Source organism: Mustelus asterias, chromosome 14, assembly GCF_964213995.1.
Source record: "Mustelus asterias chromosome 14, sMusAst1.hap1.1, whole genome shotgun sequence".
NCBI lineage: Eukaryota > Metazoa > Chordata > Chondrichthyes > Carcharhiniformes > Triakidae > Mustelus > Mustelus asterias.
In genome coordinates this window covers 74,081,606-74,106,929 of record NC_135814.1, presented here as the reverse complement: position 1 = coordinate 74,106,929, position 25,324 = coordinate 74,081,606, and the positions used below count along the sequence as shown (strand labels likewise).

The 25,324-nt window shown below is 43.8% G+C and overlaps 1 protein-coding gene across 1 annotated transcript in view; it reads left to right on the top strand.

Annotated features, from left to right (window-relative positions):
• The first annotated feature begins 14,350 nt into the window (after positions 1 to 14,350).
• The window catches only part of dnah7 (dynein, axonemal, heavy chain 7), a 468,798-nt gene continuing 457,824 nt past the window's right edge, over positions 14,351 to 25,324 (top strand). Inside the window, exons 1-3 of the mRNA XM_078228625.1 lie at positions 14,351 to 14,746; positions 18,835 to 18,894; positions 21,976 to 22,060. Of these exons, the coding sequence (XP_078084751.1) occupies positions 14,684 to 14,746; positions 18,835 to 18,894; positions 21,976 to 22,060 (208 nt within the window). The 5' untranslated portion in view covers positions 14,351 to 14,683. The remainder of the gene's footprint in view (positions 14,747 to 18,834; positions 18,895 to 21,975; positions 22,061 to 25,324) is intronic.

Genomic DNA, 25,324 nt, shown 5'->3' with positions numbered 1-25,324 from the left:
TAAGTGAAATATTGCTTATTTGGAACTGATATAGTGATAAGTTAAAACTTGGAATTGGTTCATTTCATTGTAAGTATTGTTCAACTGTTAAAGGTTAAGCTAATTAATTTGTTATAGTTAAACTGTGCTGTTAAATAAAGTTTGTTTTGATAAAAGCTCCCTAGTTTGTCAGTGGAATCACTCCTGAGGTGAAGCACCCTTTCCTCACATTTATGCCAAAATAGAAAAATTATTGGGGTCTAGTCTGACTTCAAAATATACCTTCGGGTTTCTGGTCTGGCAGGAAGAATTGGTGATTCTACTAATACAGCTGTTATTAATATACAGAGCCAGACAAATTTGATCAGGGAGAGAATAGAACCATACCATAAAATTCTTCGAGTGCAGAAGGAGGCCATTTTGCCCATCGAGTCTGTACCTACTCTCCGAAAAACATCTTACTGGTTGTATCACAGTTTGGTATGGCTTCTGCTCTGCCCAAGACCACAAGGAACTACAAAAAGTCGTGATTGTAGCCCAATCCACCACGAAAACCAGCCTCCCATCCATTGACTCTGTCTACACTTCCCGCTGCCTCAGCAAAGCAGCCAGCATAATTAAGGACCCCACGCACCCCGGACATTCTCTCTTCCACCTTCTTCCTTCAGGAAAAAGATACAAAAGTCTGAGGTCACGTACCAACCGACTCAAGAACAGCTTCTTCCCTGCTGCTGTCAGACTTTTGAATGGACTTACCTTGCATTAAGTTGATCTTTCTCTACACCCTAGCTATGACTGTAACACTACATTCTGCACTCTCTCATTTCCTTCTCTATGAACGGTATGTTTTGTCTGTATAGCACTCAAGAAACAATACTTTTCACTGTATGTTAATACATGTGACAATAATAAATCAAAAATACTTAGGCCCAACACCTCCCTTAGCCCTGTAACCCCGCGCAATTGTCTTGGCTAAACTACCTAACCTACACATCTTTGGACACTAAGGGGCAATTTAGAAGTAAGAGATCCATGATAAGATGGAGGACAGAGTGGTAAATGTCAAAAGTAATGACGGTCAGGACAAAAGGAGATGATAATGAGACAAAGACATCTTGAAGAGGTGTCTAAAATCGAATGTTGTGGGTATTGAAAATGTTTTACTTATTCATTTACAGAATATGGCTAGGCCAGCATTTATTTCCCATCCCTAATTGCTCTCGAGAAGGTGGTGGTGAGCCACTTTCGTGAATGACTGCAGTCCATGTGTAATAGGTACACTTGTGAAATAGGTACACTCACAGCGCTGTTAGGGAGCTCTTGGATTTTGATGCATAAACAGTAAAGGAATAATGATCTAATTCCAAGTCAGGATGGTGTGTGACTTGGAGGGGAACCTGAGGCTGCTGGTGTTCCCATGCATCTGCTCCCTTGTCCTTCTAGGTGGTAGAGATCACGAGTTTGGAAGGTGCTGCTATGAGTTGCTGTAGGCGGTACACACTGCTGCCATTTTGTCAGTGATGAAGGGAGTAAATGTTGAAGGTGGTGAATGGGGTGCTACTCAAGCAAGTTGCCTTGTCCTGAATGGTGTTCAACATTTTTGAGTGTTGTTAGAGCTGCACTCATCCCAACAAGTGGAGAGTATTACATCACACTCCTGATCAGTGCCTTATAGATAGAAGATGGGCTTTTGGGAATCAGGAGCTGAGTTACTCTTTTCAAAATTCCCAGCTTCTGATTTCCTCATGTAACCAGTGGCTACAGAATATATGGCTTGTCTAATTCAGTTTCTTGTCAATGGTAACCCCCCAGGATGATGTTCGTGGTAGATTCAGTGATGGTAATGCTATTGAATGTCAAGGGGAGATGGTTAGATTCTGTCTTGTTGGAAATGGTCATGCTTGGCACTTGTGAGGTGTGAATGTTACTTGCCATTTATCGTGTCAAGCCTGAATATTGTTCAGATCTTGCTGCATATGGACACTGACTGCTTCTGTGTCTGATCAGTTGTGAATAGTGATGCACTATCAATCAAGCAAAGACTAGTTTGTATGCTAGAACAAATATGCTTTTATTAGCAAAAGACTTGGAGCACACCCATGCCGATGAACTGGTCCAGAGACTGAGGCAGGGGGTGGGGAGCAGTCACCTTTATACTTGGACCAGGGGGGAGGAGTCCCAGGCCGGGCCGGCAGGGGCATGTCTTCGTCTCATTATCATCTCCTTTTGTCCTGACCGTCACACACACACAGGCAATAAGCTAACAGTGGTTTACCACAAATAGTGTTGAACATTGTGCAAACATCCGCAAAGTCATTAATGAAGCAACTGAAGATGGATGGGCCTAGGTCACTACCTTGAGGAACTCCTTCTGCAATGTCCTGCCGCTGAGATGATTGACCTCCAACAACCACAATCACTTTCCTTTGTGTTAGATATGACTGCAACCAGTGCAGAGATTTCCCCTGATTTCCATTGATTTCAGTTTTGTAAGGACTTCTTGATGCCACGCTCAGTCAAATGTAGCCTTGATGTGAAGGACAGTCATCTCACCTCACCTCTTGAGTTCAGCTCTTGTGTCCACGTTTGGACTAAGGTTGTATTGAGGTCAGGAGCTGGCAGAACCCAACCTGAGCATGAGTGAGCAGGTCAGTGCCACTTGATAGCAATATCAACATCACATTCCATCATTTCGTTGAAAACTAAGAGTAGACTGATGGGGCGGTAATTGGCCAGGTTGGATTTGTCTTGCCTTTTGTGGACATGACATGTCTTGGAAACTTTACACATTGCTGTGTAGATGTCGGTGTTGTAACTGTACTGGGACTGCTTGGCTAAGGGCGTAGCGGGTTCTGTAGCATAGGTTTTCAGTACTATTGTTGGAATGTTGTCAGAACTCATAGTTTTGTAGTTTGGCTTTCCCAATATTCAGTTTGAGGAAATTTGTGCTCATGCAGTATTGAATGTTGGATAAACAGTGAAACAAATAAGAGAGAGTGAAGCAACCAAGTGAGGCGGTGATGAGTTGGAGTTGGGTGTTCTTAGTGTACACGTGGAACCTGACATATTAGCCCATAGTATTCATTTTTTGTAAAGGCATATGTAAAATTATTTAATCTCCTGCCCACACAACTGGTTGCCCAATGGACTGTCAGACATAATTATGCTGCAGAGGAGCACTTAAATATATTTGGTGGCGAAGCATTGGCACTTCTCATCCACAAATAGAACATAACCCTCCTCAAAGCAGATTTGATTTAACAACAATGTTGGTAGATATCAATTGAGTCAATTTTGTTGCTTTAATCAACCAATCTGGTGAGACGTAGGAAGAGGGACTTGACTTGAGGGAAGTTGCCAAAGTAAGGCTGGAGCACTTTCTATGCCTTTAGCGTGACCCACATATCCATTACCACAAATAATTTTTTCATTACCTGCAATTAACTTTGTGTTGACTCACCCTCAGTTTTCTTAGAAGTTAAGACCATACATGTTTACAATACAAATGTTTTCATTGTGTCGTTGCTAGCTAGATGCTACAGCAGTTAAAAACTAATGCCACTGTCCCACTCTATCGACCTGTCTCAAATATTTCTCCAGTTTTCCATGAAGAGAAGCCATGTTATTTGCCACAGCCACTCTCTGTGGAACAAACTTCAAAACCAAAAAACCTTTTAAGTGGAGAAGTTTCTCCTAACTTCTCTCGTCACTCTCTCATTGATAATTGTAAACTGATCCGTGACACAAATTGTTCATTGAGTGCTTATTATCCAGGGATATAATACAACATTGGAAAATTGCCAGAAGCAACATAACTAAAACTATACATTGAGTGAAATTATAATGGGCAGCCATTTGATACATTTCTACTTTTGTAAACCTAGATGAAGAACGCCATCACAACCATTGTATCTGAAGAATACCTTCCAGAACTTTGTTTTACTCTCACCCACTTTAGCAAACGCCAGCTTAGAGAATGTGGGTAGCGAGCTGGAGGAAATATCACAGTACAAGTGCAGAAGAGCAAGTGATAGTGGAAGATAAGGAGTGGTCACCTGCTGTCTAGGTTCCCAGCATGGTTCCTTTCTTGGTTGTCATGTTTAAAAATTCAGACCCTATCAGGTCTGCATATCATAGGGTATTGCTGTCTGAGCATGATTGCTTAAATTAATCCCTTCAGTTCACACAAAATACCTTCCAAGGTCTGGCTATGAGTAAGGATGAGTATTACGGCTACACCAGTGTAGCCCTGGATAAAAATTTTAGATTTGTGCTCATGGTAATTGTGGTGTCTTTTGGAACAGAACTTTCACTAATATTTAAGCTCAAAGGAAGTATCTCATGAATTTTGAAAGGATTTCTTAACATTCTGCAAAAGTGGATTGAAACATTTTTAGAACCAATGTTTTATTTGTTTTCTCAAAGTGCTAAATAGAGTCATAGAGTAATAAAACAATGATGTAATGGGAAAAGCTGCTCCCAACCACTAACTGCCCTGACTTGCTTATTTTCTCTTCGTCACACTGTCATGCCGTGACAGTATATTGATGTGCACTGGTTAAGGGCCAACTGGACAGTGTGAAGAGGCAGCAACATTAACAATTTTTAGAGAGCTCATGATTGGCCATTCATTCCAGGGTCAGCAATTAGTTGGAAAACATTTCGAGTTCCTATTTATCTGACAATGACTTCTCTTTTGAAGCACAGGGACTGTACCGTGTACTTTCTACCTCTCAATGGCCCTTTCTGAAGGCCCGCTCTTTATATCCGCCTGAGTTGCCCAATCCATGCTGGGCCCACCACCGACCCCTACCTCCAGAGCCACCCGCTGCAACTCTTATTATAGCCCGCCTCCTGGACTTAAAATTAGAAGTTAGGACCACTTTCATGGATATTGGTTTTGTGGAACTGGGAACTGTAGAAGAGCAAAAATTCAGGCCTTTGATTCTAATCACAGAGACCATCAGAATCAGACTCATCAATTACTATCTCTAAATCTATAGAACTTGAAGAGACTGGACCGCTTTCGTCTTTGAGGATGAGGAGGATGAGAGATCTTGAAAATTATGAAGGGGTTTGATAGGGAGAATGTTTCCACTTGTGGGGAGTTCTTAACAGGAACCACCAATATAAGATAATCACTAATAAGTCCAATAAGGAATTCAGGAAAAATGTATTTATCCCAAAGGTGCTCAGAATGTGGAAATTGCTGCCACAGTAAGCGATTGAGGAGATTCGCATAAATGCATCTAAGGGAAGTTAGATAAATACATGAAGGGGGAATAGAAGGTTATATTATTAGAGATGAAGTAAGGTGAGAGGAAACTTGTGTGGAGAATTGACTATTTGGAAAATGGTCTGTTTCTGTGTTCGAAATTCTGTGTAAAACATTTGGTGCAATCTTTGCGTACATTTACTTAAGGCTGAATATAGACTGGAATTTGTTTTTGAATATTAACCATGAATTTACAATATAAAGAAATCATCTTGGACAGTCCGAGAATAATTTTTCTTACAATGCTCAATACAAATTTAGAATATTCTCCCAGCTGGAAGGAAAACCTTGGTGCTTGTGCAAAGAAGCTTAGTTTTGAAAATCAAACACTTCAGTCTCTCTAAAACAGAAGAATAGGGACTCCAGCGAGGTGCTTAGCTAGAAAGATGATGATTTATTTTTGTTCATTTTTCAAAGTGTCCTGCTTCTTTAGTTCAGGGTTATTATTACAAGCAGTAAATTCCAGGATAAGGTGATTATGAGGTGGCTTTATTGTACTGCTTTCAAGAAGCTATTAAACAAAATAATTTTAAAATGAGGTGTAATTATGCAGGACTAATTAGAAAAGGATTAGAGTTACCTGGTTTCAAAAGCACAATTCAGTAAGATTATTAGGCAGGCAAATCATCCTGCTGCAAGTTTTTCCATTTGCACAAGCACCAAGGTTTTCCTTCCAGCTGGGAGAATATTCTAAATTTGTATTGAGCATTGTAAGAAAAATTATTCTCGGACTGTCCAAGATGATTTCTTTATATTGTAAATTCATGGTTAATATTCAAAAACAAATTCCAGTCTATATTCAGCCTTAAGTAAATGTACGCAAAGATTGCACCAAATGTTTTACACAGAATTTCGAACACAGAAACAGACCATTTTCCAAATAGTCAATTTATAATCTAAGGAATGAAGCATATTTACTGAAATATATTAAGATAGATTTGATACCATGATGGATAAATATCACTGGGCAGAATTTAGTCGTCCCAGAGTTGGTTCCGATGGCATACACAGAAGCTGGCAGAACTTGCACTCATGGCAGCAATGGCTGGAATACTGCCATTACATGGCGACCGACCACAAAATGTGGTGGAGGTGCATGGCCCACCAGTTGTGCAGCCAGGAAAGGCATGAAGTCACCAAACATGCTGCTATTGATGAGGTTGGAAGCCTGGAAACCATTATTAAGCAGTACCTGGGCATGCATCCAGTGCCTACAAGGAAAAAGGATCAATACCTTCCCCTCCAGACTCGGCCTTCATTTCTGACACAGGATCCCAGAATCAACATTCACATCCAGACTGAAGTAGCACATGGCTCAGGGCAGACAATGTGCGGCCCCACAATTCAGCGATGCCTCCTGCAAGTTCTCTCCAGGCTGCTCAGGAATGAGGGAAGGTGCTCCTCCCCATTGATGGCATCAGGAAACTTCTCATCTGACTAGGGAAACCCAGTCAGAGATTTCAGTGAATGTCAACAACCGTGAAATCCACAGGGTCCTTTACAGAAACTGACCTCCTCCATACTACTAGGCGAAGCACAGCATTACCGTCAGATCAATTTGGCTCTCATCAGGGCAGCAAGCAATGGGTTTCAGTGAGGGGCAGGCAAGTGAATAAAGTGTAAGTGTAGCCAATAGATCTGGGCCCAAGTTTTCACACTCATACTTCCATTGTGGTTGAAATGGCATGTGAGTGGGAATTTGGACAGGCCATCCAGGAGGTGCCATTATCTGTCAAAAGAATGCATATTGATACGGGGGTTAGATCCAATTATGCTGAAACACATTCTCCCCTTATGTCTGCAACAGAGAATGATACATAATACCAAAGAACATACAAAGGGCAGAGGAGTGGCTGACATAAAATCACTCGCACTTGTAGAGGAGGAGGCAGTGGAATTGGCCAGAGAGCGAGCTGACCGGGCAATCATGGATGGTAAGTGCAGAGAGAAGAATATGAGAAGGCCGACAGTTTGGTGTCATCCACGGGACAGAAAGGAGACGTGTCACAGAGAGATGGGAAAAGGGATTGTGAATAACGTGAGGCCAATTCTTTCCATTCTCTAATGGAGGCCTTCTCATGCTGGTGGGAATGGCCTGCTCCACTGACCATGACCCTGTGGTCCACCTCTGAGCTGGAGGGTGTCAAAGCCTACAACTTTCCCTGTACTCTCTACCAGCATAGATACAGTCACCTCTGTGGGACTATGATCTCAGTTCGAGTTGGGTTTACAATCTGCTGAACACATCATAGGCACGCCAGAGCAGCTAGTGGAAGTGTGACAGCTGATGGTCCTGACAGTCAAAGGATTGTTGGAGGCCAGGTCCTTGCAGAGCACCAGGCTGATGACGGGTGTCAGGCCACAGCCACATAAAGCTGACAGGAGATGCAGTGATTCGCCGAGGAGCATCTGGTGGAGCTGTCAGAGGCATTGTGTAGACACCTGTGGACAATTAAGGAATCCATCCAGCCATGAGTTCTGCTATTTCTTAGGTGGGCTTCCTCAGGTGGTGACCATCATGAAGAGCTAGTTGCAGCAGACCAGTCTGTGGATGCTGGACATGCGTTCAGACTTTCACACCATTGCTCAGGCCAGGGGCTGTGTACACCAGTTGCCAACTAAGAGAGGGGTGAGGCCCCTGGACTTCCATCCAGGTGTTGACCTCCTCAGGTTGTTAAGGCGATGCCATTGTGCACCAAAAGAGAGGAGGATGGCCTTGCGGCCTCCTCTGCGGGCTCCTCTCAGGGCGTTGCAAGATGAGCCTTCACTCGTCAGCCCCTCTGCCTCCAGTAACTGAGGCCGAAGGCAATGCACTTGCACCTGTCAGGGAGGTCTCAGGAAACCAGAGGACGGAATACTAGGATCCTCTGCCAGAACAAGCCAAGAAGTGAAACTAAACTTTTTAACAATCTGATGGTTTGCTCTACAGGTGTCCTTGCGGAACTATGGGATTCACTGTAGTGCTCCTCAGCTGGTTATTGAGGAATTCTGACTGGTATTATCAGCCAGGTCATGAAAGGAAAGCTGTTGTCATCCAGAATCCATCTGTGCAGGTGGACAGAGGCCTCAAATAGCTGTGACATCTGGGAATTGTGAAGAATATGTTCATCATTGGAGATCCATGGGAGCCAAACCCACACCTGGAGAATTGTTCTCCCGTGATCGTGGACCTATTGCACATTAATGGAGTGGAACCCTTTTCTGTTGATAAACCTGCCCTGGTTCCCCCCATACTGACACTATAGTTAAGAAAGCCCACCAACGACTCTACCTTCTCAAAAGACTAAGGAAATTTGGCATGTCAGCTACGACTCTCACCAACTTTTACAGATTCATCATAGAAAGCATTCTTTCTGGTTGTATCACGGTTTGGTATGACTCCTGCAATGCCCAAGACCACAAGAAACTACAAAAGGTTGTGAATGTAGCCCAATCCATCACGCAAACCAGCCTCCCATCCATTGACTCTGTCTACACTTCCCGCTGCCTCGGCAAAGCAGCCAGCATAATTAAAGACCCCACGTACCCCGGACATTCTCTCTTCTACCTTCTTCCTTCGGGAAAAAGATACAAAAGTCTGAGGTCACGTATCAACCGACTCAAGAACAGCTTCTTCCCTGCTGCTATCAGACTTTTGAATGGACTTACCTTGCATAAAGTTGATCTTTCTCTACACCCTAGCTATGACTGTAACACTATATTCTGCACTCTCTCCTTTCGTTCTCTATGAACGGTATGTTTTGTCTGTACAGTGCGCAAGAAACAATACTTATCACTGTGTGTTAATACATGTGACAATAATAATCAAAAATCAAAAGGTTACAGGCTGATCCCACTTGCCTGCAGTGGAAAACTCTTCTGTCCTTGATACAAAGGCAAACACCAACCGTTGTCAGAATCAATTGTGAGAAGCTTGCGATGATCTTTTTAAAAATTCATTCATGGGACATGATTGTCACTGGCTGGCCAGCATCCAGCATTTATTGCACATCTCTAGTTGCCCCTGGAGGGCAGTTGAGAGTCAACCACATTGCTGTGGCTCTGGAGTCACATATGGGCCAAACCAGGTAAGGGCAGCAGATTTCCTTCCCTAAAGGACATTAGTGAACCAGATGGGTTTTTACCACAATTGACAATGGTTTCATGGTCATCAGTAAATTCTTAATTCCAGATATTTTTAATTGAATTCAAATTCCACGGGATTTGAACCTGGGTCCCCAGAACATTAGCTGAGTTTCTGGATTAATAGTCAACGATAATACCACTGAGCCATCACCTCCCCCAAGGCGAGTGTCTTGAAGCCCATTGTCCTGGCTCTCTGGATCTGTTCTGAAACGCACAATATCTCCTGCTCTCTTGAAGAAGGTATCTGTGCAGTGACATGTAGCCGACTGTGAGATGCCACACATATTCCCTATGGAGGCCGGGAAGGAGTTGCTAGAGTAGAAGTTTAATGCTTCAGGTCTTCCTGCAGTAGAGCACACAGATCTGTGACTGCCTCCTTAGACATCCTCAGCCGTCATGGGCATTTTCTTTCCAATATCTGTGGGTAGTTGAGCCGGGATTGATAGACTCTGGGATGTGCCATTGCTTTGTGTTACATAGGCTCTTGGCTGACTCCCTCCTGACCACCTTCAGCATCTGGTCCTGCAGCATGTTGTGCGGCTTGTTGTCTTTCTGGTCAATCATACCCAGTTCTATGCTTTCTCTGCACCATTCTCCTCCACCCAAATGCCAGGATCACTGGGTGGACAAAATCTAGTTTGCCTGCAGAAGTTCAACGTGAGGGTATGTCCTGCAATGGAAACCTGGCCTTCACCAAACATTTTGTGTTTGTGGCCAAGTGACACTCTTGGAGGAGCTCACCCTGGTCTTAGTCTCAGAGTCACACTCAACCACCCCTCAATTTCTCCTGACCTTTTGATGCTTCTTAGATTGTTCTCCCTTCTTCCAAACATTTTTCTGAGTAGTGGTAGGATACTCCTGAGTGGAGGCCCATGAGATATCTGGCTGAGGCTCATCCACCCTGTGGGTGCCAGAAGACATCGGGCTAACTCCTGCAGGAAAAGGGGCACCTAGAGGGAGGTCAATGTGCCTCATCCCCATATGGTCTACGTCCTGATGGTGCTGACCACAGTGTGTGTGGTCATGGAGTGCATAGTTGAACGCAAATCTGGTAAGACCTACCAGACCAAAGTCTCCATGGTGGTTGCCATGTGACCTTGAGGTACTCACATGTCAGAGCCAGGAAAGCAGTCAGAAGGCAGACAGACTTCTCCATCGTGCATTTCAGTCTGCTGAGAGACTCTCAAAGATCTGCCTGATATTCTGCTGTATGCCTTTGCATCTCCACCAGTGAAATGGGCGGCACAGTCGCACACTGGTTGGCACTGCTGCTTCACAGCGCTGGGAACCCAGGTTCGCTTCCCGGCTTAGGTCACTGTCTGTGTGGAGTTTGCACATTCTCCCCGTGTCTGTGTGGGTTTCCTCTGGTGCTCCGGTTTCCTCTCTCAGTCTGAAAGATGCGCTGGTTAGATGCATTGACCCGAACAGGCACCGGACTGTGGCGGCTAGGGGAGTTTCACAATGGCTTCATTGCAGTGTTAACGTAAGCCTTACTTGTGACTAATAAATAAACTTACTTACTTAAATGGCAGCCACTTCCAGAGGGTCATCATCTAACTGGGACTGAGCCCCCCAAGTACCTGAGACCTGGGCTGTACCTGCCTCTGACTGCTGTCAGTGAGGTGTTCCCCAGAAAGTGACCCCAAGTTTAGCCTTGAATTACACCTCACCGATGTGTGACCCTGTGCTGATGGAGGCTGTGGGTGAGCGCTGTGAGGGTTGTTCCTGAGCTCCCTTCTTCTCAGACATACTCCAGGGGCTTGGGGTGGTACTCAGCCAGCTAGTTGGCCATGGTATGTCGGTACCTAAAAAATACCAGAGGACAATTTTAATGGTTGAGCTGAAGCTAATTCAAAGTACATTGCATTCACTGTGAATTGCGGGATTTGGTGAAATGATGGAGCTGAGATCTGTACCAGGTATGTTATGTTCGTTTTTCACGAGACTCTTCTGTCCTTGATACAAAGGCAAACACCAACCGTTGTCAGAATCAAAGTTCTTAATTTGTCCTACATATGTAGGCTGGCTAACCTTTGCTACTTAACTTCCACTCAGTGCTGGAAGTCAGTTAGCAAAAAGCACGCGGAGTAACAAGGCTGACCCCTTTTATACAGTTTTACTATTGCATCAGGGAGATGTGATTTCAAACGAGACTTAAGCACACATCACCTGATTCAATCAAAAACATCTAGACTTAAGCATACACCACCCGATTCAATCAAAAACGAGTAGTTACAGGAATTGCTGCATAAGAAAGAACATTCTATTCAAATACGCATTTACTAGTAACAACCCCCAACCATCAGAACATAAGCATAATGTCTTTAAGATATGCTATCTGTTAGTGCAAAAGAGAACATTGTCACGTACTTAGCTAAACTCGCACCCCAGCCGTGCCCAGCAAGCTGGAGCCTGTGGTTATCTTATTTTGTCAGTTTGCTCCCATGAGCTGTTCCTCTGCCGTTCTTGCAAGCCCAATAGTTCACCTTGCCCCCTACAGTGGACATTAACTCTTTAATATCTCAGGTAGTTGGGAGAGGTCAAACTCCATGTGACCACAGGAGCGATCACTATTCTTGCCGGAAAACTCTGCTGCAGCCTCCTTGAACTAATTATGGGTAAGGATTTTTGCTGTCCCTCCCCAGTCTAAGCTTACTCACGTTTGTCTGCATGAGTTTGAAGACAAAAGAAAGACGTGATCAAAAAGGGGTGGAGTAGGTTGGGTGAAATCTGTGTCCCCTGTGAGTAGTGTGTGCTACTCAGAAGGAACAGAGAATGGAGTGTGAGCAACAAGACAGATGTGATGGTGGTGTTATGAATGTCTTGTTGAGAGAGTAAGTATTGATATGTGTCCCCTGCAACTGAATATGTGAGATCTGCAAGTGAGTAGCCATTTGAACACATGATGCTATGCTGAGTGTTTGATAGTGAAGCAAGCTGATAGATGACTTACCTTGGCAGAGCACATGAGATCATTCATCTGCTTCCTGCACTGTGTGGTGCTTCGTGGGCATGCCTTTAACAAGGTACCGCATGGTAGGTTGTTGCATAAAGTTAAATCTCACAGGATCCAGGGTGAGGTATCTAAATGGATACAAAATTGGCTTCTTAACAGAAGCCAGAGGGTGGTTGTAGAGAGTTGTTTTTCAAACTGGAGACCTGTGACCAGCGGTGTGCCTCAGGGATCAGTGCTGGGCCCACTGTCATTTGTCATTTATATTAATGATTTGGATGAGAATATAGGGGGCATGGTTAGTAAGTTTGCAGATGACACTAAGATTGGTGGCATGGTGGACAGTGAGGAAGGTTATCTCCAATTGCAGCGGGATCTTGATCAATTGGGCCAGTGGGCTGACGAATGGCAGATGGAGTTTAATTTAGACAAATGCGAGGTAATGCATTTTGGTAGATTGAACCAGGGCAGGACTTACTCAGTTAATGGTAGGGCGTTGGGGAGAGTTACACAACAAAGAGATCTAGGGGTACATGTTCATAGCTCCTTGAAAGTGGAGTCACAGGTGGACAGAGTGGTGAAGAAGGCATTCGGCATGCTTGGTTTCATCGATCAGAACATTGAATACAGGAGTTGGGACGTCTTGTTGAAGTTGTACAAGACATTGGTAAGGCCACACTTGGAGTACTGTGTGCAATTCTGGTCACCCAATTATAGAAAGGATATTATTAAACTAGAAAGAGTGCAGAAAAGATTTACTAGGATGCTACCGGGACTTGTTGGATTGAGTTATAAGGAGAGGCTGAATAGACTGGGACTTTTTTCTCTGGAGCGTAGGAGGCTGAGGGGTGACCTTATAGAGGTCTATAAAATAATGAGGGGCATAGACAAGGTAGATAGTCAATATCTTTTCCCAAAGGTAGGGGAGTCTAAAACTAGAGGGCATAGGCTTAAGGTGAGAGGGGAGAGATACAAAAGTGTCCAGAGGGGCAATTTTTTCACACAGTCTGGAACAAGCTGCTAGAGGTATTTGTAGAGGCGGGTACAATTTTATCTTTTAAAAAGCATTTAGTTACATGGGTTCGATGGGTATAGAGGGATATGGGCCAAATGCGGGCAATTGGGATTCGCTTAGGGGTTTTAAAAAAAAATTAGGGCGGCATGGACACGTTGGGCCGAAGGGCCTGTTTCCATGCTGTAAACCTCTATGACTCTATGGCAGGTGCCAGCCACCCTGACTTCCGAGGCAACAGCCTCCCAGGCCATTGAAGTGAGGTTGGTGTGCTTCTTTGAGCCATCCCTGGAGGACACACATCCCTGTGGGCCGGACTCCTCGAATAATGGTTTCGGGTGCCTTGGCGTGAAAGCAGGTGCTGCCTTCTTCTTGAGACTGCTCGCCTTCTGCTTCTGCTTTGATAATATGTTGGAAGGTCTCCTGAAGACAGGAGGTTGGGAGAGAGTGGATTGGTATTTGAATATGGTGCTGGGACCTGTAAACCTGCCAGCTGATGACAGGTGAACGAATCACCTGTCAACCCATTAGGTGATTTGGAAGGGAACTCACCTGTGCATAATTAATGAGCTTCCAAGTGCAGAATCTGGCCTGGGACTCCACCCAGCAGGAAAGGCGTGGCCCGCCATGGCACTTTGGCTCATACATGGAAAATTCCACTCAAGGAAAATTGGGGCAGGATTTTTTGGCCATGCTCGCCCCAAGACTGGAAAATCCCGCCCGAGGTCAACAGATCTTTGCATGGTCCTGTCCTGCCCGCTACGATTCCCAAAGTGGGCGGGATGGGAAAATTCCGCCCTTGGTCTCCCCAGTATTTAGTTGGAGAACAGTGATGCACCAATATTAGATGTTGGATCACCAAGCAGACCAACCATGTGCTTTTGATATGCTAAAAACAAAATTATGGACGGTCACATTTTGAACAAATATGCCATTAAAAGGTTAAAATGTGTGTGATGATTGCATTGTCTGACTTGAAGAGAGTGATGAAATTCCACGAGCCGCCACTTGGGGCAGTGGCGAGCGAGCGGGCCGGCCGGCCGAGCGCCTCCAGCTGCTGACCTCCCGATTGGGCGGAACCTTCCGGACAATCGTTACCGTGGAAACGGCGTCGCTCTTTCCAAACAGGGACTGACTGGGTTTGACCAGGTCATTGGCAGAGTGGCCGCGGGAGGGGGAAAACCTCATTAAAAGTTGATGTCCGATTTGAAACTAAAATCAAACAGTTTAGTTCGCTGCGGCCCTGCGAGTGCTCATCCCAAGGATTGAGTGGGAGTGTTGTTGCTAAGCGACCGCCTGTCCCTGTCCCCAACAACATTGGAAAGTTTGTCGGCGGCGGATGGAGGAATCCGCGCTCTGCCAGTGCCTCAAAGAGGGAGCGGATCCAGAGGCAGAAAAACAGGTAAAATTACTGCACACACACTCCTGTGCCATTGCAATAACATTCACACTCGGCACTGGAAGCCACTTTAAGTTACCTGTGTTGTTCGGGGGAGTAATGAAGCTCCGCTGACAAACATCACTGATTTAAACATTTTATCACCCACATTTCACATGAAAACGTGCCCATTAAAAAAAGAGAGAAAACATTCTCCGTCAGAATCATCCACACTCCAAATGTTAAACTCTGTTCTCTTTCCACAGTTGCTGTCAGACCTGCTGAGATTTTCCGGTGTTTTCTGTTTTTGTTTTCAGATTCCTGCACCCGCAGTAATTTTCTTTTCAGCATCCGCAGTAATTTACTTTTATACCAGAGCAAAAACATGTTCCATTGTCATTAACAGCACAATTTGGAAATCGCATCCGCTTCCTTCTTGATGTGAAATTGAATTTGATATCAAATGTCTAACAACAAGCATTACTGCTTTTATAATAAGTTTTTGCTAATGTTACATGTTCCTTGCATGGAATGACAGCCCGGTGTTCACGGGGCTTTGCCAAGGCTTCATTTGTCTGCAGCACTTGGATGTGTACGAAATTGAGATTTTTTTCTTGCCGCCTTGTGCATACTTTGTTTAATTAGAATAATCACCGAATTTTCATGAAATGTGATATTTATTGTACACTCAAAGTAGTATTGCAAAAATGATGTAATTCACACAAAAATCACATACCTTTGAAGCACACATATCAAGAATTAAAATCTATGTTGGAGTATTAATTCCATTAAAGAGTAATGACTGATGATTTAGTTGCCAGCTCATCAAAGAAGGCAGTGGAGAACACTTTAAAGTTTTTGAAAAGCATTAGCTTACATTACTTAACAACATAAGAAAAACAAGCAAAAGTAGTCAATTTGACCAGTCCTGCTTGATTTGCCATTCAATATAATCATGGTTGATCTGATTGTGGCCTTAACTCCACTTTTCTACTTGCCCCCTGTAATCCCCCCCATGACTCCCATGCCAATCAATAATCTGTGGAATGCAGCCTTGAATAGATGAAATGATCCACCTCCACTGTTCATTGGGGAAGACAATTTCAAACATGAACAACTCTGAGAAAATAAATTCCTCCTCATTTCCATTTGAAATGACAGACCCCTTAATTTTATACTGTGCTCCCCAATTCTAGATCTCCTATGAAAGGAAACGCTCTTCACCTTTCCTGTCAAGCACAGTAAGTAGCCTCACAACACCAGGTTAAAGTCCAACAGGTTTATTTGGTAGCACGAGCTTTCGGAATGCTGCTTATAGAATCATAGAAATCATAGAAACCCTACAGTACAGAAAGAGGCCATTCGGCCCATCGAGTCTGCACCGACCGCAATCCCACCCAGGCCCTACCCCCATATCCTTACATATTTTACCCGTTAGTCCCTCTAACCTATGCATCTCAGGGCACTTCTTCATCAGGTGAGTGCAGGATTTGTTTCACAAACAGGGCATATATAGACACAAACTCAATTACAAGATAATGGTTGGAATGCAAGTCTTTACAGGTAATCAAGTCTTTACAGGTGCAAACAATGTGCGTGGAGAGAGAGTTAAGCACGGGTTAAAGAGATGTGAATTGTCTCCAGTCAGGACAGTTAGTGAGATTTTGCAAGCCCAGGCAAGTCGTGGGGTTGAACTCAAGATCCCGGTTGAGGCCTTCCTCGTGTGCGGAACTTGGCTATCAAGTTCTGCTCAGCGATTCTGTGTTGTCGTGTGTCGTGAAGGCCGCCTTGGAGAATGCTTACCCGAAGATCAGAGGCTGAATGCCCTTGACTGCTGAAGTGTTCCCCGACAGGAAGGGAATACTCCTGCCTGGTGATTGTTGAGCGGTGTCCATTCATCCGTTGTCGTAGCATCTGCATGTTCTCCCCAATGTACCATGCCTCGGGACATCCTTTCCTGCAGCGTATCAGGTAGACAACGTTGGCAAGTCACAAGAGTATGTACCGTGCACCTGGTGGATGGTGTTCTCACGTGAGATGATGGCATTCATGTCGATGATCCGGCACGTCTTGCAGAGGTTGCTGTAGCAGGGTTGGTGTCGTGGTGGTGTCGTGATCACTGTTCTCCTGAAGGCTGGGTAGTTTGCTGCGTACAATGGTCTGTTTGAGGTTGTGCGGTTGTTTGAAGGAAAGTAGTGGGGGTGTGGGGATGGCCTTGGCGAGATGTTTGTCTTCATCGGTGACATGTTGAAGGCTCTCTCCAGAATCGGTTGCATTCTTGGACACACGCATCTCCATCAAGAATGGTCACTTCAACACTTCATTGTACCGCAAGCCCACGGATAAACTCATGATGCTCCACTTCTCCAGCTTTCACCCTAAACACATTAAAGAAGCCATCCCCTACGGACAAGCCCTCTGTATACACAGGATCTATTCAGATGAGGAGGATCACAACAGACACCTACAGATGCTGAAAGACGCCCTCGTAAGAACAGGATATTGTGCTCAACTCATCGATTGACAGTTCCAACGCGCCACAGTGAAAAACCGCACCGACCTCCTCAGAAGACAAACATAGGACATGACGGACAAAGCACCCTTCGTTGTCCAGTACTTCCCCGGAGCAGAGAAGCTACGACATCTTCTCCGGAGCCTGACCACTGTGCCACCGTGCCGCCCCTGAATAGGCACAATACAAATAGTTGAAGTGCCAGCACTGATCCCTGTGGCACTCAAGACGTGCCGGATCATCGACATGGATGCCATCATCTCACGTGAGAACACCATCCACCAGGTACATGGTACATACTCTTGTGACTTGCCAACGTTGTCTACCTGATACGCTGCAGGAAAGGATGTCCCAAGGCATGGTACATTGGGGAGAACATGCAGATGCTACGACAACGGATGAATGGACACCGCTCAACAATCACCAGGCAGGAGTGTTCCCTTCCAGTAGTTGTTTGCCATCTTGTAAGTTAACCATTTATCTCGACTCTTTGTTTCCTGTTAGTTATCCAGCCCTCTATCCATGCTAATATAACACCCCAAATATTATAGACTCTTATCTTGTGTGGTAACACTTTATTGACTGTCTTTAAAAAACCAAATACACTACATCTGCAGGTTCCCCTTTATCCACCCTGCTCCATACACCCAAATTGCAGATAAGGTAAATTTCAAGAACTCCGACCACTGAAAATTGAGTGAAAGGAGTCTATGGTGTTTTAGGAGTTGTTGTGGTGAGTTTCAAAATTTGCTAGAGAGTGTAGCTGAGTCTTCACAGGATTTCCAGCAGTGAAGTTGACCCGCCCCCATGAAGGCTGCAACAGATATGTGGGCAACATTCTGAGGTCTCCAGCGTGACAGAGAAATGAAACAGAATCTGGGAAAGGGAAAGCTCTGAACACTGCCCTCTGCCAACTTGGAGCAAAACTCTTCCCTGCTCTTTGATGTCTGGCAAGCCAAACAACCTACTGAGCATCATGGCATGCATGCCCATCATACAATCATAAGATCCCTACAGCGCAGAAGAGGCCACTTGACCCATCGAGTCTGCACCAACTCTGACAGAGTATCTTACCAGGTCCTCTCCTTCACCCTATCCCTGTAACTCTACATATTTACCATGGTTAATCCATCTAACCTATACATCTTGGGACACTAAGGAGAAATTTAGCATGGCCAATCCATCTAACCTGAACATTTTTGGACCGTAGGAAGAAATTGGAGCATCTGGAGGAAACCCACGCAGACACGAGGAGAATGTGCAAACTTCACACAGGCAGTCACCCAAGGCCAGAATTGAACCTGGGTCCCTGGAGCTATGAGGCAGCAGTGTCAACCACTCTGCCACCGTGCTGCCCTTCAGTGGCTTTCTATTCATAGATCCACTTCTTCTGAGTCCTCGATTAGCAGTATTAATCTGTAACCCCACCCCAGACTTTAATGTTATTATCTGGTGACACTTCTACTGTAGGATCATTTAATTCAATGCTTTAAAATTTCTTGTACATCGTGAAAATGAATTTGCTGTTTTTATATTATGTGGTACATAAACTTCATCCATTTCATTTTGATAATTTGAATCTCTTTCTTGCATTTTACAGGCACAGAATAAAGGAAAGTTGCCTAGGAATGCAGTCTCATTTCTACCCCAGTTGCCTGCGGTAATGTACCTTTACATAAAAGTTCAAAACAATATACTGTATCCTGGAGGTAGCTCATCATGATAAATTATTTGAATCAATTAGAAACACATGATTCCATTTTTAATCTTTCAGTTTGATTGTAGTGCATCAATTTCCAAGAGCGCTTAAACAGGATAACCATATAGTTAATTATTGGCAGTAAAAAGTGTAACAGAATGGAATAAAATGATCACCTAATTAACAACAGATCTTATACATGGAGTGATTGCAAGGAAGCACTTTAAATTTTGGGTTCTGATGATCATTTTAATCTTCTTGCAGTTCTTTATCACATTGTCTAATCATCTTAACTAAATTTGTGTTATAATGTCACCCTAATACAGAAAATGAGTTAAAGGTGAAAATGTTTAGGATGCCGCATTTGTGGCAAATTCTTTTTGCAATGATTGCAGTTTGAAAGCAACTATAAAAGTAATTGAAATCTCGTATTTGTAGTCAAGGAACTCTTTGGATGGAAGGCCACAGAGCTGGAATCTTAGCTCTGTTTCTGTCTATTGCCACCTGGCCTGTTTTTTTCCCCATTTTCCAGCATTTTCTGTTTGTATTTTAGATATCCAGCATCAGCAGCATTTAGCTCTGGTAATTCTTTGAATGAAGTGCCATAGACGTAATGTTGCTCCAATGAATTCTCTTCAGAGAGAAATTCCTTACCCCTCCCATTTCTAAATTACAGAGAGAAATGGAAAGAAGAGTACTGGGCAGAAAAAAGTGAAATAAGTTCAAGACTTAAAAGGAGTGCACTGGAGTAGTTAAATACTTAATTGAAATGCCTTTTTACATTATTGGGCTAGATTTTGCTGAAGCTCAGCATCTTGTGGATTATGCAATATGATTTTTTTTGAGTCATCCAAACTTGAAATGTTGGCTCTGTTGTTTTCTCTCCGCAGATGCTGCTAGACCTGCTGAGATTTTCCAGCACTTTCTTTTTTTGTTTCAGATTCCAGCATCTACAATAATATGCTTTATCTTAAGATATTTTCTTGCACCATTCAGCTCGAAGAATTTACACCATCACTTGCTGCAAGTGGGAGTGCAACAGGCCTTCTCTGATGTTTTTTAGGCCTATCCAGTGTTTATTTACACAGCAACGCCCTGTTTTTTACATTGCTGTTAGTGACATTCCATCCCCCCTAACTAATATGATTAATGGATAATAAAATAAATGGAGGAATGACAGAGAAGGTGATTGGATACTGAAAGACAAATAAAGAGAGGAAGGAAAGATTGGATTAAGGGAGAATAAAAAGTAAAAAGAAGCAAAATGTGGAATGTTAACAATTTCTAAGAAGAATTAATTCCATACTAGAAATGAAATTGAACAGTTTAAATTGTTCCCTTTTTGGACAGAGATTGATTGACACTGGAATTGGCAAATATCACATTGTTAAAATGGTTTACAAGCCCTCACTTTTTGTGTTGAATTTTCTGGGAAATTAATGAGCAAATTTAGCAAGCTCTTAAAAAATAACACGTGGCTAAAAGTGAGATGTTGTTTGTGCAAAGTACAGTGAAAGACTGCTTTTCTCTTCATCCCCTGAACTTGCCGGCTGATCTGCATTATCAATGTGGTTATCATGCTGTTACCTTTCCTGCAAGATTGGCCAATTATTTTTTATCACTTCTTAATTTGCCTGTATTGTTAGTTTGATACTGATGTTTTGCCATATTGTAACCTTGGACTACATTGTACTCCCTTTGTATCTACCTGTGAAAACAAACATTTTAAAATCTGTAGCACTGTCTTACTGTGATTCCGGCCTTGGGTGACTGTGGAATTTGCACGTTCTCCCTGTGTCTGTGTGGGTTTTTTCCGGGTGCTCTGGTTTCCTCCCACAGTCCAAAACTATGTAGATTAGGTGGATTGGCCACGCTTAATTGTCCCTTATTGTCCAAAGATGTGTAGGTTGGGTGGATTAACCATGGTAAATGTGCAGGGTTATGGGGACAGGGGTGGGATGGGGGTGTGAGCGGGCTTGGGTAAGATGTTCTTTCGGATAGTCAGTGCAGACTTAAAGGTCTGAATGGCCTCTTTCTGCACTGTAGGGATTCTACTGCATCATAGCTGGAGAGTCTCGTCCTAGTAAGACACACAAGGCATTTTTTGCAGCACCAATATATATTTTGAAACATATAATGGTCACTCGGCACCTCTTAATCTTGAGTTCTCTGCCTGAAGGTAGGTCCAATCCATGATCCCCACTATAGTTTGGACAAGGAAGCAGACCCCAAATCGCCATTGCCGGAACGAGGATCAAACCCCTTGTTGTTCGCACCAATTTGATCCACACCAGCCCTCCAGCCAACTGAGTCAAGCAGCCCCACAAGGAGCCTGTGTTGCAGTGGCAACATATACTTTTACATGCATGTCGGAGTGTGGAGCTATTGACAGTGATGGTGGAGGCTTCAGTTTCAATCACATGACTGATTAGGAATTTCTCCCGTTCTTACCGCCTGCATTTGGCATATATTGGAAGGATTTCCAAGATGATACTCAGCCTTTTTTGGCCATATTATAATCGCACTTTCCATGGCCAATAAGTGCTGGAGTGGCACTTGTATCTGGAGTTCTGGCTTATAGGCAGGGACACAACCATTGGACTACAAGATCTCCTCCAATCAGCATTAAATATGCCAAAATATTTTCAATGCAGTTATTCTACAATGTCATTCTTTTCTCTCCATGCATCCATAATAAGTTTGAAAATCTATTTATTTTAATGAATAATAGTGGACATGTGATTATTCTCTCCAACTATTCCAATCCATTATAGATCTAACACAGATATGAATATTAGTTTCTAAATGCATAAACTTAAGATATTGTGTATTTGTTGAATGTAATATAGCCTTTGTTTAAAATATCAATAGAGCAATGCAGATTCCTGTAGAAATAATGCTTTGGGGAATTTTAGCAGCAGTATAATTGTGTTGAGTATTTAAAAACAACCTCCCTAAGCACAACACATAATTGCACCAATATTGAAACGTCTCTTAAAGAAAGCGATTAATGTTTTTATTTGTTTGTACAATTTTTTTCAGAGCCGGACCAAGCCACTGTGGCAATCAGCCTCACCTTCTTTCTTCCTTCAAGCAGAGGATGAGGATGAGCAAAGTGATTTAACAAGTGAGTTTGAAATCACAGATATATAGCAATTGTATTCTATCATATTAAATAGAGAATCATGCTCATGTGGTGTTCATAAGTATCAGATTATGTCAATTTTTTCCATAAATTTTCTTCTCAACAGCAGTTAGATTAGATAATTTTGGAAGTTTTCACTTGATTAATAATAAAGATTTGCTATCTTCACTCTGAGAGGCATTGGTACCAGTACTGGGTCAGGAAGGAACTGTACAGTTGGAGGGGGCTCCACCCAAATTACAATGGGCCCTGAGGTTTTATGTAATAGAAAGGTGGCATAGGCTTTAAACAAGTCAGTTAAAAGGTGCGAGCAAAGCCCAAGGAATGAGATGCACTTAAATATAAACAAAACACGATTAGAAAGCGTAAAACATTCGCACATTATAAAACAGTACTAAAGGAGTGCTGCACTGTCAGACATGTCACTTTTTGGGTTTAATGGTAAACAGCTTTAATTTCAAAGAAGACCAGGGCAGTTATTCCCAATGTCCTGAATAATATTTCTCCCTAAATCAGCATCATAAAAATAGGTTATTATCTGATTATGATCACTTTGCTGTTTGTGGGGTTTTGCTGTGTGCAAATTGGCTGCCACATTCCCTACCCAACAGCAGTGATTAAAATTATTTTATTGGCTACGCAGAGTTTTATTTGGATATCCTGAAGCTGTGTAAGGCGATATTATAAACATACATCTTTCTTTTGTTTCTTTATAAGGGAAATAAAAGTAGGGAAACATCTGAGCAACAGTGTGAATTATATAATATGCTTTAAGATAATAATTGAGAAAAAAAGAAGCATCATAAAGACCAAGGTAATAGATTGGAAAAAAGCTAATTTTGAGGGGCTGACAATAGTACCTGGGAAAATATAGCTCCCAATATTGGCAAACATTGTGGCACAGTTTAACAGAGCCCAGAAAAATATATTCTGCAAAAAAAACCAAAAACAACAAATGAGAAACTATAGATGAATGAAGGACAATTTGAGGGTAAGGAAAGAGGCATTGAATGCATGAATAGCAGGAGAAGCATGTCGAGGGAGAATATGAAGGGATTTGGAGATAAGTCAAAAAGACAATTTAGAAAGCAAAAGGATCTATGAAATTAATTTATCATGAAACATAAAAGAGTAAAATATTCTACAGACACATAAATAAATTGCGATTAGAATAGCGGCCAGTAAGAAATTTGCAGGATTAAATCACGTACAGCGATAGTGAAATGGCAGAAATGTTAAGAAAAGTTTTGCTTCGGTTTTTGTCAGGAAGGTTTATCAGGTGAGTATGAGAAAACTGCTTCATGGGAAGGTGAGCGGGTTCCAGGAGGGTGGGAATCGTGGTTGTTTTATTAAATGATTTGTTGGGGGTGTCTGTTCAGTTCAATTCTTTTCAGCTTCATTCTGGACCCAGGCCTAGTGCTGAAACAGGTTTGGAAAAAATACAAATGTTTGCTCATTTATTGTACTGAAAAGACATTACATTTGTCTGAATCCATATAAATCTGACTGGGATTCTCCCCAAAAAATTCTAAGTCCCCAATTTGTGGGAAAATGGGAGCAACTCCTGCTGGTTTTTTCAGCATGATTTCCAGAATGAATCTCCAACATTGTGCATCACAGAGTGCTTTAGCATGGTTCATTCTGAAAATCTGGGGGTTGTCCTATTTCTGCCCGAGAGGCTGGTAGCCTAGTGCTGAGCGGATCACTGTGCATGCGATGATCTGTGAGCGCAGAGATGGACGCATGCGCAGTGGCCCCCCATGCCAGCATCTGGATCACTGGCCAGCCCGATCACTGGCCAGTCTTGGAACCTCCCATTGCTGGCTTTGCAGAGCACCCCCACACCCTGCCCGATCGCTGGCCTCCAGGACCTCCCTGAGCAAGCCCCGATGTTTCCCGGACCCCCCCACCTGGGCAGCCCCGATCTCCTGATTTCTCCTGACCGCCACCCCCCCCCCTCTCCCGGTACCCCGAGCCCCCACCCGGATGACCAGCCCCGATCACCTCTTCCCTCCCTCTGCCTGTGTTCCCAGTGCAGAGTGGCAGCGGAATCCCACTCCCCCACCCCATGATCACCCATCCAATAGGCCCTGCCTCCTTGACGCTGACTGACGAGTGGGCAGTGCTAAACTGCCCCTTGGGCAGAGCCAGAGTGCCAGGCTGGCACTGCCCAAGAGACACCCCCCCCCCCTACTCCTGCCCTCCTGTGGCGGGGCCTCAATGGCCTCTGTTCCCTCCAGCAGTCATGATGTGGAGATGCCGGCGTTGGACTGGGGTAAACACAGTAAGAAGTTTAACAACACCAGGTTAAAGTCCAACAGGTTTATTTGGTAGCAAAAGCCACACAAGCTTTCGAGGCTCTGAGCCCCTTCTTCAGGTGAGTGGGAATTCTGTTCACAAACAGAACTTATAAGACACAGACTCAATTTACATGAATAATGGTTGGAATGCGAATACTTACAACTAATCCAGTCTTTAAGAAACAAAACAATGGGAGTGGAGAGAGCATCAAGACAGGCTAAAAAGATGTGTATTGTCTCCAGACAAGACAGCCAGTGAAACTCTGCAGGTCCACGCAACTGTGGGAGTTACAAATAGTGTGACATAAATTCTGATTCTAGGATCGCATGATAAAGACTCAGGAGGAAAAAAGCAGAAATATTTATGTGAAATAGTGTGACATAAACCCAATATCCCGGTTGAGGCCGTCCTTGTGTGTGCGGAACCTGGCTATCAGTTTCTGCTCCGCGACTCTGCGCTGTCGTGTGTCGCGAAGGCCGCCTTGGAGAACGCTTACCCGAATATCAGAGGCCGAATGCCCGTGACCGCTGAAGTGCTCCCCAACAGGAAGAGAACAGTCTTGCCTGGTGATTGTCGAGCGGTGTTCATTCATCCATTGTCGCAGCGTCTGCATAGTTTCCCCAATGTACCATGCCTCGGGACATCCTTTCTTGCAGCGTATCAGGTAGACAACGTTGGCCGAGTTGCAAGAGTATGTACCGTGTACCTGGTGGATGGTGTTCTCACGTGAGATGATGGCATCTGTGTCGATGATCCGGCACGTCTTGCAGAGGTTGCTGTGGCAGGGTTGTGTGGTGTCTTGGTCACTGTTCTCCTGAAGGCTGGGTAGTTTGCTGCGGACAATGGTCTGTTTGAGGTTGTGCGGTTGTTTGAAGGCAAGAAGTGGGGGTGTGGGGATGGCCTTGGCGAGATGTTCGTCTTCATCAATGACATGTTGAAGGCTCC